A 12125-nucleotide genomic window follows, 5' to 3' on the forward strand; every position below is an offset into this window, starting at 1 on the left:
TTGTCACTTTATAACTTCAAGGTGATGAGGGATACCTCATCACCAGGTGCAGAGACACATAATGATTGTGTGTCTGGAGCAACTTTAGTCAAGAGATTTGCAAATTCTCTTGAGGTTGCTGGATCAGTAGGGCGTTGCGCCTCTTCGGACCCGACCGTTTTTTGGCGGTCCGCTTCGCTGTTGCGATTTCGCAACAACGTCGGACCCGCGACCTTTGCCCTTTTTGGCATACGGTCCAAAATAACGTTCAGTACCTTTCGGTGCTGGACGTGGAGCACTACACTCATGAGCGTAGTGTCCTAATTTTGAAAGCGATGGCAAATCTGCGATCGCTTATTGCTCGAAAAGCGAGGTCTCTCGCTTTCGACGTAAGAAAGGTCCATGGGCTCTGGACCTCCTAACTCGTGTCTTCTTGGAGGGCGATATGATGACGAACTAGCTTAGGCCTGTCTCAAGCTAAAGTCCTCCTGTTCCGCAACGGATATTGCTTCTTCAAGCGTATCCAGTACGAAGCGGAACAGGTGGATCTGTACGGGACCATCCGTAAGACCTTGCATGAACACCATAATCTACGTGTGTTCATGAACGGGATTGTTTGTAATACAACTCACTAAAAGTCGTATGTGCTGGGCACAAGCGTGAACATCACGCTTGCCTTTCTTGAGTTCCAAAAGCTCTGATCTCGGAACTCAGCCCTCGGCGGTTCGAACGTCTGTTTGAGCCGGGCTTTAAAAGCCTCTAGCGACCCAAAGACATATGGGTCGCGCAACTTAAGGCCTAGTGCCCAAGTTTTGGCACGACCTGCCAAATTTGACTGAGTATATGCGACTTGCATTTGCTCGTCGATGATGTGACGTGCCCTTATGGCATCGTCCAACTCGACAAACCATCTCAAGAAGGAGTCTTCTTCGACTCCCCTATACTTAGAGATGTCAATCTTTAAAGTTTCGGGACGACACGTTTGCGTCGTCCCAGGTAAAGGGGTCTGTACCTGTTGTAACGTCAACAGTTCTGCCTATTGAGAGCCTTGCTGATTTAGCAAGGCTACTTTTTCCTTCATTTCGTCAAGTTCATGTTGTATGAACTTGGCGATGGCTGAATGGAGGGCATCTCTGTCCAAATTGGACAGCATTGCCAAGATTGCATCGTTTCCTACGGTCGAACTCATTCGTTCGACCGCACTCCTTTTCTTTATCACTTAAAATGGAGTAGTCTTCACGGGAAACGTGATGCGTATTCCCACTATCATCTAACATGGACATGTTAGATGTGGAAAATGTGGTCATTGGACGGACTACATAGTGCTACCAGGTGTAACGGGTCACTACGACTTGTACTGCTTCAGTACAAGTCCGCTTCGCACTGCTTCAGTTGCGAGTGGTGCCTTACGTTATTTCACGTACACTAGTACGTGCAGAGGAAGACTTCTCTTTAAGATAATTAGCTTAAAGAGGGTAAAATGAAAACTGTATTGATAAAATCAAGTGTCTCTCTTTCTTTCTTGTAAATGCTATGTAACGATACACCCCGTTACAAATAAAAGAAAACTGTATTTAATATAATTAACTTCTTTTGTTTCTATCTATTTAATACTAACTTAATTATAAATTAATACAAAACATGCAATAAAGTCTAATCTGTCTCTCCCTTTGCGCGCGTCCAGCGCTGACTGGACCGCGGAGCAAGAAGATAGAATGGCCTATATCTACCAATGGCGAATGTTACCATGTAAAGTAATGTCTTCAAAATATATCTACCTTTTAGATAATGTATTAATTAACAGCCTTTAAGTTTTAATTTCATGTACCAAGACACCGTTACAGCTAATGTATAGTAAAAATACTTCTTCCAGGTTTTCATTCGACGGACGTGCATCTGGCAGGAAGCGGCGTATAAGACAAGATTGTCGTCGGTCTCAACGCATACTTAAACTCTCACTCAAATGTTTGGTACAATTTTACTGACCCTTTCATTTTGTAAAGTTTACGCCTTGCACTCCCACCGAGAGAGAGAGCAAACGCACGTACACCTAGTCCTTGACCGTTTCCGCATATTTTTGCCCGTCGAGTGAAGCGAATGTAGCTTGAATATATGGATTAATTGTTCGGGGCAGTGAAAGCGCCAGTGCTTTCGACTTTTAAATCGAACATGCTGTCAACAGTATTTACGTTTCCAAACATCCACCGTTATCCATCTTCATGGGTTTCTATTATTGCGTAAGACGAAGCGCGTCGACAATCATCGTATGGTAGGTGGGTGACGTCTCGTACAAGTCGTAACGGGACCACATCTTTCGCACCCTTATTTTCGTAGTGATGGGTTTGTGTACCAGTAAGTTTCGCTTTAGAGTTCTACCAATTTTGAGATCGAAGCGCATAGTAAAAAAAACAGCTGGCAGGATAGAATCGACTTTTACGTCGAGAACCAAATATCGTTCTGAATCAGCCTCGTTGTCCCTAGCCCCGACAAGAAACCTTTTTTATGTCTTTCAGCTTGCAACCCCGACCCACAACAACCCACGTGCTTATTCCAACCGTTACTTCTATTTTCTAAGCCGATGAACGACTCGGCGCCGCTCGTTCTCGTGCCACCCACGGCGCTGCTCTTGCAGCCGTCGCTCACGTCCATTACCATGTCGGATAGTCAGCGCTCGAAGCAGCTTCCTGGAGAGTCCTCTGACCGGTTACGGAGTCCCACTGAAAGTCGTCTGGCCGCTGGCCGACGACATCTTACGCCCAGCCACGGCACGATGGCTTCTGCTTCAGCGCCATCGTACCAGCCTCTCGATGCTATTGAAAGCGTTCGCACGGCAAATGCAAATCCAAATGGTGGAGGCCACGAGGTAATTCTTAGCGGTACATTATTCAAGCGTGGTCAAATTTTTAAGACGTGGTTGCCACGCTATCTGGTCTTATCACGCGATGCTCTCCACGTGTATCGTAAAAACCCATACATGCAACAACAAGAGAAAGATGTGGCCCAATGGGAGAAGAAACTTTTGAAAATGGAAGTCGTGCAAGCCGATGGCATTCGCGTCGAGGCGACCGATGCGTTTAAGAACCATCCATTTTGTTTTGTGCTAATAGCACGCAAGCGGTCGCGACATTTAGGCCCTTTTCAAAGTAGTGGAAGTGATGGGTGTGCGAAAAAGTCGCGTTTTTTCTCCCGCGCGGGCTGTCGTGGATTTCAGCACCGGAACTTGAGTAATATCGACTCGAGTGACGGTCCAGTGGTGCTCTATTACTTTGAAGCAAGTAAAGATACAGAACGACAGCGCTGGATTCGGGCTTTACAACGGTGGATGGAAGACACGAGCCCCACCAAGCTTGGACGTGGGATTCTCAATTATATTGTGAATAACGACTATAGCAATCATCGGTACGGCAAGAAGGTGGTCGAATCGTCGTCGAAAAAGTCGGTGGGATTGGTAGGAGATAGTGGATTGGTTTTATCGCCAGCGTCGCATGCTGGGCGCTCGGTGGAGCAGGAATTTCCTGTGCTTGCCAATTTGATTCGTGATTTGCACGATTGCAAGAAAGAGGACGAGATGATTTACATTCTGGATCAAGTCTTTGGCGAAGTCCAAGACGGTGCGAATAGCAGTTATATTAAAAAGCTCATTAGTACGGCAGGAGAAGCAAAGTTGGAGGAATCTGCCCATATTTGGACGACGCACGTGAAGACGGCGTATGCAACGATTATGAAGGCATTGCAATCCACGCCATCGGAGCAGGAACCGAGCAGCCAAGCCCCCACGCTGCGAGCCCCTAATTATGCCATGCGGCAGCACTCTGGTGTCAGTATTGAGTCGAGCGGTAGCAATCAGTCGCTACGGACGTTGGACGTGGTATCATTCCATCGATTTTATAAATTAGGACGAAAATTGGGATCCGGTGCGTTTTCGGTCGTGCACATTGCCACGCATCGTGAAACAAGGAAGCAGGTCGCGGTGAAGTGCATTGCCAAAGTGAGTTTGGGCTCGCAAGACGTGGGTTCGCTTAAGCAGGAAGTGGAAGTCATGTCGAGCTTGAATCATCCGAATCTCGTCCCGTTGTTGGATTATTTTGAAGAAGATCGTTACTACTATATTGTCACGCCGCTTTGTACGGGCGGTGAACTGTTTGACGATCTTGTAAAGCGCAAGAGTTACACCGAAGAGGATGCCCGTGTACTTATGCGAAAATTGGCCAGTGCGATTGATTATCTCCACTCGAGGGGAATTGTGCACCGTGACTTGAAGCCAGAGAATATTTTACTTAAGACATCTGCCCCTGGGGCTGAAATCATGATTGCCGACTTTGGGTTCGCGCGTTCGATGAATGGCTCCCGTCGCGGCACAGCTTGTGGCACACCGGGTTATGTTGCACCGGAAGTCGTACGGGGTGAGCCATACGGTGCCGAGGTGGATTGTTGGAGTCTAGGTGTGATTCTTTATATTTTACTGTGTGGGTACCCACCGTTTCCTGGCGCAAACCATGCCACGGTTCTTGACAAAGTTGTCAAGGCTGAGTACACGTTTGAGGTACCGTACTGGGATGGAGTTTCAGATGAAGCGAAAGATTTGGTGATGGAATTGCTGACGGTGGATCGTACAAAGCGCCTGAATGCGTCAGGAATACTAGCGCACCCTTGGATGGACGAGGTGCGCGCGTCTGCCATGGGCATGACAGATGATACTGAGTCGAGGAAGCGATTTACTCGAAAGTGTTCGGACCTATTGCCGGCATTGCACCAGATGCGGAAGCATAGCCTGACTCATGGTAGTCCAAAGATCCGTCCTTCCGACATGAATGTGGACGATATCGAATTGGACGAGCTAACAATGAATAGTGATAAGGAAACGCTTGAGCGCGAGCTGGCAGACATGGAAGGTCTTTAAAACGAGGGCTATCGTTGGAAATAGCCCTTTTATGCGAGAAAGTGGTAGCTTTGCTGTGAAATAGCATCAGGCTTAAAAATGCATGGGTATTATAAAGAAAAAGTAATTCGTTGTGCGTGGTGGGTCGCGGGAGCTTTGAAATTTATGCCATCGGCAGCTTTTAAAGCGACTTTTTGCTTTTTGAATCGTGAGCTTGAAAAAAACATGAAGTTTAATTCGACAGCAGAACTTGCAATCGTCTATGTGCCTGTCAGTGTTGCATTGTTGATAGCGTGCATACAGTTGTTGCTTGTAAGTCGAAACGTGTAAAAGATTTATGAATTTTATTTAATTGTAATTTAGAAAGACCTTTATACAATTTCACGTACAAATATATTAGCTTACACTCTTCATTGTCTCTTTTATTTATTATTGCACGAATTTTGCTTACGCTTTTAGTCACGTCAGCACTATTTTCTGAATTAGTAATAAAGCTCCGACAATATCTAGCAACTAAGTCTTGCCACGAAGGCACGATTCTTTATCTATTTAGTGCCCGTTTACTTTATATAGATAGCTTTCAAAATAAAAAGATTAATGGCGTCCTCGTATGGTCAACAATGAGCCCACTTAGTATGAGGGCACTACGCGACCGAAGGATGGTACTCGTATCAGAGTAACAAGGGGAAATCCAAGTGGCTTCACGAAATGTTTTATTTACAAAAAACTGCACAAGGGGCGCAGTGCTAAAAGTCCAAAACAGATGATTCAGACGGAAGACTTGATCGTCTTGGTCCACACTCTTGTTCTTCGATCAGGACAGCAGATGTTATGCTCGCATTTGCAATAGCTTCTAAATATTCGGGCTCAAGCTCTGGCTGTGATCCTTCAAATTCGAGGTCCGACAAGTAAGATGATCTACTGCTATCACAATACTCGGACAAAAGGTTCGACAACGACGGCAGCTTGTCAAAAGCATGCTCTACGTCTTGAGTCAATTTACCCTCAAAAGGCTTTGGTAGAGCGCTTTGCCACTCGATATGGAAGGATGCGTTCGAAGATTGACTTGCACTATCATCGTCCTCGACAACTTGAACATTTTCCAATTGAATTGACGATAGCAAATCACTTAAACGAGACTCATAAATGCCCTCGGCATCTCCCTTCTCGATTGATTGATCGTCGGCACAAAGTTGCAAATCGGTACCCGAGCTTACCGTCCCGCTATCAACGTCATGTTTTCGCATTAAGTGCGGTAAGTCCGTCAAATCCATATCACTGAACGTATCCGAATCGGCAACGCCAAACATTGAATTAAGACGCATCAAGCCCTTGGGATCGTCAGAACTTTCATTGCGCTTATATCGCACATTTGTTAAACTTGATCCACGAGGAAAGTGCACCGACGCTGGTTCAGCGGCTTCACTTGGATCATAGTCGTGCTTGCCATTGTCTGACTCGTCCAATGGCATATCATCTGGGTGGAGCGAATTTAATTGAAATGCTTGGAACGCACTCGACGAAAGATCCGAAAGGTCTCGGTACCTGTGCACTATATCCGTTTCTGTTTGCTTTGCTGGGTGCATGCTTGTGAACGTGTCCTCTCGACGACACTGCCGGGAAGATTGAGGGCGCTGTATGGTCTCCGAGACGTTTTGAAGCAATGGATCATAAAACGGAGTTGGACGATCGTCGCTCACAGTTCGTCGCATTAACCGATCTGTTGTACTAACTGGATGCAGTTGACGGGTACCGGATATAGTACCACGACTGTACGGCTCGGATTTGAGGCTCGTGCTCTGTTCAATCTCCCGTGCATATACTTCCATCATCTTGGCAAGAGCTGCTTGACGTGTTGCGTTGGCAACTCGAAGGTTTGGACCGCGTTCTTCCTCATAAAGTCGCATAGCAGACATTGCTAGTCGTAACGCTTCCTCGTCTTGGTCGCTCTCGCCGTCGCTGGCTTGTTGTGGCCGTGATGATACCAGTTCAGTAGGATTCGAGTCTTTTCTAACATCACTCGGAGATTTGAGGTCGAACCCTTTTAATTGGCGACCAAGAGGAGAGTCAGACTGCATCCCATTATCAAACGTACGAGCTCGTGTAGCTAGCGCGGGTGCATCGGTAGCAACCATGGGCTTTAAACTCAGACGCTCTTGATTTATTCTTGGCCCCTGCCGTCCACTTAAAAGGGTCAGTCGTGCATTCCTTGCATCAAAGTACTCTTGTGTCCGCCGTTGACGTTCAAAGTCCCCACGTCCTGATTCCAGACTATCGTGTCGACTAAGAGTTCGTTTCTTGCTATGAGAGCGCGAGAGTCTTCGTCCAACCTCGTGACTACTACGAGATCGCGATCGCGATCGTCTCGCATCAAATACCTCGGACTTTGTAGTATCATTAACTGAAAGGTTGGTAGACACGACGTCACATCCAACGCTACTTCGAGGGGTAGGACCTGCTTTTCTCCATCCAAAGCCCAATCGAAGCGTCTCACTTAGCTTGGTCTCTACCACGCCATTAGCACGAGGTCGAGTGGCTGATCTTTTGTCGTCTGTTGCAAACTCATGCCCCGTTAAATTATTATTGATTGGCTTGAGTGATTGCTTCGTCTTAGTATGAAGGTCCTCCTCTTCCAGACCTTCCCACAAAGCCATTTCTTTTAAATCAAAAGAGGTCGACTCGTTATGCATCAAAGATTTTGCGGTCGTCTGTTCTTGAAACATAGCTTCAAATTGTTCGTCGGCGCAAATGGCTTCATCAATATTTGGCAATCCGTTCGCATCTTGGTCGTCGAAATAAAAGCCGTGATCGTCAATCGAATGTGGCCTCGTTTCAAGCAAGATCATCGACTCTTCTAAGGCAGGGCGACGACTGCACTCGTCAAGCTTTACAACGTCACGATGTTCCGTTACGCACCCTGATTCGTCCATCATGGCAACTGTTCCTTCCAACGCGACCGACTCGGAACACTCTAAGCAAATGCGCACCTTTTTCGGACCAAGATCTGCGTAATCCAGTACAAAGTCGTTGCCACACGAATTACACACCACTTTGCCACATTTGCGGCACAGCCATCGACGACAAAAGAACCCAAAGCGCGTTTCACACAGTTCACATCGTGTCACCCGTTCTTTGGCCGGTAATTCTAAATCACCCAATAATTTTTCGTGGGTCAATCGTTGCCGTTGAAAGTAATGATTGACATCGGCAATATTACGAATTCGACGTTTCATAATTAAAACTTTAAGCCAATTCGGAATGTTGCCTTTGATATCCACGTGTAGTGTATGAACGGCCTCAACATATCGTTTGTCGGCTGATTCAGTGAAGATATAGCCAGATCGATAGTAACTACCCCGAACAAGACCGTGACTACGTGTGAGAGGCGGACAAAAGGGTAATCGAATCGAGTGCATACTTTGCACCCAACCCCGGCGTTTCGTATTGGCATCTATAAACTCGTCGTGGCATTCAATGTAGCAAAAGTCGCGATTGCGAGCGAGTTTACTGGGTGATTCCATGGCCGTCCAATTAATCGCGATATAATGTTTTGGATTGTCATGGGTGGGCGTTGCAAGTGTCAATAATGTCTTGTGATCGAGCACGTCTTTACCAATTGTTTGCGTGTAGCCTGACATTTTTTCAGGCGTATCAAGCTTGAAAAAGTCGGAAATTTCATCAATTGTGGCTCGAATTTTACACGATCCGCGTAAGTACATGAGTGCTTTGCCATCTTGTGGCGCATTAGATGAGTCCATATTGTCCACGCCTTGAAACACGTCCACACCATCAGCTGATGACAAATGGAGCCAATTCATTGGCCCATCCTTGTGTCGCGAGTAGTACACGACCTCTTTGCATGCATGCTTCGCCAGTCCTAGCAAATATCGCTTTTCTTTCGCGCTAAGCTTCGGGACAGGAAAAAAGTCGTTGGGTAATGGTAGCTTGCCGGGAATATAGCCCGCAGCCGAGCTGTTGTAACCATGTTTTAAGTTGGCGCAATTGGTCGAGTTGGCCATGGATGAATTCAATTCATCTCGTACCGAGTGAAACGTCGATCGCGAAGAGCCTCGTATGAAGTCGGTGGTGCGAAAACTGGTCATTTGTGGCGCTCCAAGGAGGTCAGGGTCAATTCGTACAATCACCGACACCTTCACTCAGTGTTCAGCTACCGGGGTTTACCCAACGAGGTCGCAATGCGGCAATAGACAACTAATTATAGGAGAAATCACGTGAAAAGTTTTTCTTGCACAAAGAACCGGAAGCCGGTCCCTGCACGAGATGGAAAGAGCCAGTTGTACGATTTGCGACGAGCTAAATACTGTAAGTTGATGACGCACTGTAGCAAATTGTGTGAAATGTCAGCGCGAAGTTGGCGGCGGAGTTTGGTCTATTTTCTACACTCTTTGTTGTGCGACCTCAGACTGGGTTGAGCTTCCGACGAATGCAGCTAATCTTGAATGCCTGGAATCGTCTAAGAAAGATAGTTGTGGGATTGTCATTGACCTAAAGATCTTACCTGACCACGATCATGAGTAGTAAGACCATATGGCATCGGCTGATGATTTTGCAAACGAGCTGCTAAGTATCTGAGTCGACCCCGAAGCATACTAGAACTGTATTAAGAGGCTTATCGTCCGTGTGATTGCTAGAGGGTCTATAAGTGCATTTAAAAAAGCAGCGAGAATATTAAAGATGAATTGGTCTCGATCTCGAGGATACGCTCATCACAAAAAATCTTTTTAAAGGGCCAACCGTTTTTGAGATATTCTTTTGGGATGCTCTCGTCGGGAGGATCTAGAAGCTGTTCTAACGACATTGATTTTTTGTGCTTTAGCCGCGACGGCATCGTTCCAAGCTCAGCTATCAGCAATGCTTCGCTTTACTGGTTCTGCCTTCGACTGTCATCTCTAGAGAAGAATAATATTAAACGCTGTTTAGTGAGGGTTCGTATGTTTATTACCTGTATGAATTGCTTCAATTACGTCGTTTGACGCGTCAGCTGTTATAGGTGTTCCCATCTGTTCATTATCATATAATTCTTTGACGATTTACTTAATTTGTAACGGAGCGTCCCGTTTCAAATTGTATTTGAAGTATATTGTCTATATGAGGAATAATAATTATTATTTCCTATGAGAGATAATAAATAAAGAAACACATAATTATTATCTTTATTAATTTCTGACTTAAAAGTTCCAATATTACCACATTTGGAACAATAAGACATTAGTTCTATTGGTTGGTTGAATAAAGTTTAAATCATAGCAAGTGCGCACGAGGAGCCGAATTACCGCTCCCCTGACGACAATTTACTTGAGTACTTAGTGCGTTGAGAGAGGTCGCTAAGGCGCCCACCGTAACTACCTCACTGCACGCAAGAGAGGCCGCTTTAACCGCTTCCTCGCTGTGCTAGGAGGTGTGTCTAAGTAGAGCGAGGACTTAAGTCTTAAACAGGCTTTTGGTCACTCTGGAGCTTATCTTCCTCCGAGACAACAAGAAAGCGGAGGTCCAGGACCTATGGACCTATCGTATGTAGAGAGCGAGAAACCTCGCTCTTCAAGTTACAAACGATTACAAAAATTTCATCGTTGTCAAAAGACGAGTTACTGCGCCTATGAGTGTAGTGCCCCACGGCCAGTGCCTACAACACTAAGAGAAAAGACCGACCTTTCGCATGAGCAGCGGAAGACGCAGATCTAAAGCTGTTGCGATTTCGAAACGGCGAGGCGGATCGTCAAAAAACGGTCGGGGTCAGTAGGTGCGGAGCGCCCTATCGCTAGAAATTTGCAGACTCAAATTCATTAGGCGCAATATACCTCTAACAAGGATGACAATGCGCCTAGCAACAGGCGTATCTGGTTGGTATTCAATACACGTTAAAGGGTAAACGCTACGATACTGATTTCATCGTACTAGATTTGGATTTCTAATTTGATTTTATCCTAGGATTACCATGGCTCAGAAAGTACGAGCAATGCATAAATTGGCAGCATCAAGCCGTCGATGCCTGCCTCTCGTTTATCTGATGGCCATCGCTGAACGTCTTCGACCGTACCTAAGCATGCGAATATTCTACGGGTGAGTGCGATGGCCTCACTTGGGGTTCGGCAGTTTGCACGAGTACACAAGACCTCAGTGTGAATACGCATCACACTGTGGAGAAGATTCCGCCGGCTGTGCACAAGCACAGGCAGCGTCGAAGATCGACACCTCGAATCAGTTGAGTGGTAAAACAAGAATGTTCGCTCGAAAGCAACATCCAAAACAATTTGAGCGCCTGTTCATAAGAGACAGTGCGAAAGTCCTCGATCAACTGGAGAGTCGATCGTTAAGAATCTCACAGTGGTTGCGCAACTACAGCTAGAGGCACATAAGAGGATACTCCCCAGACTAACAAGTAAATTCTTAAAAAATTGAGGGAAAAGCCCCAAGATTCTGAGGGAATAAGTCCCAGGTAGCTTTGGAAATAAATTCCATAGAAGAAACTATGACATTAAATGTCTTAGTGAACAACGGATCAAGCGTAAGCGCGTACATCCTTGACCCGATAGCGCCTCCGAAGTTGACTTCGGAGAAAACTGAATTGCTAGCGCTTGAACTTATCGGTTCTTACGCAATCTGCGTAGTGGCAAAGTCAAGTAGATCCGCGAACTTGTCACAGACGACAAGTACGTGACCGATATTCGGTCGGCAATAGTAAAATTCTTAGATCGAACGGGTTCTCAGCAGCTCATCGATGGACGAAAGTGTCCTCGATGAGAAGACTCGGATGGAACGTTTTACGTGGAGTCTCTGAAGACAAATCCTTTGTATGAGTATTTGATCGAATTCAAGAATGTATTCTTTGATTCCGTGCTGTGAGATGTTGGCTAAAGATAAAGGCACTCGAAACGAAATCGACCTGATACCAGGCTCGAAATACTGTGTCATGAAGCAGTGGCCGTTGCCTCGTGAACAAGTATTAGCGATCGACAAATTCTTTGCGATCGTTTGGCAGCGAGCCATGTGAGGGAGTCAAACTTCTTACATAGCTCTTTGACCTTCTGTGTGCGTAAAGCAACAGGATGATGGCGGATTGTGATGCTTTCGATGAATTGAACACTACGACAGTTCCGGCTCAACGCCGATCCACGAAAAGACGCATTTCTTGATGGTATGTCAAAGAGTCCCAATGGATCTGATGGATAGGTTCTATCAGAACCTTATACGTGAACAGGATTTCCCGTTTTCAGCAGTAAGTACTCGAAGCAGAGTGCTGTGGGAT

General features: G+C 46.0%; 2 protein-coding genes across 2 annotated transcripts; one reads left to right on the forward strand and one right to left on the reverse strand.

The window, feature by feature from the left end:
• Positions 1-2557: 2557 nt before the first annotated feature.
• Positions 2558-4879, forward strand: CCR75_001448 (uncharacterized protein; the record flags this gene model as incomplete). Its single annotated transcript, XM_067959551.1, has 1 exon — positions 2558-4879. One exon carries the CDS (start codon positions 2558-2560, stop codon positions 4877-4879), a length of 2322 nt encoding a protein of 773 aa, XP_067823849.1.
• A 725-nt stretch (positions 4880-5604) lies between these two features.
• On the reverse strand, positions 5605-8961 carry CCR75_001449 (uncharacterized protein; the record flags this gene model as incomplete). Its single annotated transcript, XM_067959552.1, has 1 exon — positions 5605-8961. The coding sequence occupies one exon, from the start codon at positions 8959-8961 to the stop codon at positions 5605-5607; it is 3357 nt and encodes a 1118-aa protein (XP_067823850.1).
• Positions 8962-12125: the final 3164 nt, after the last annotated feature.

The sequence above is a fragment of the Bremia lactucae genome, linkage group LG19 (assembly GCF_004359215.1).
Source record: "Bremia lactucae strain SF5 linkage group LG19, whole genome shotgun sequence".
Lineage (NCBI taxonomy): Eukaryota > Oomycota > Peronosporomycetes > Peronosporales > Peronosporaceae > Bremia > Bremia lactucae.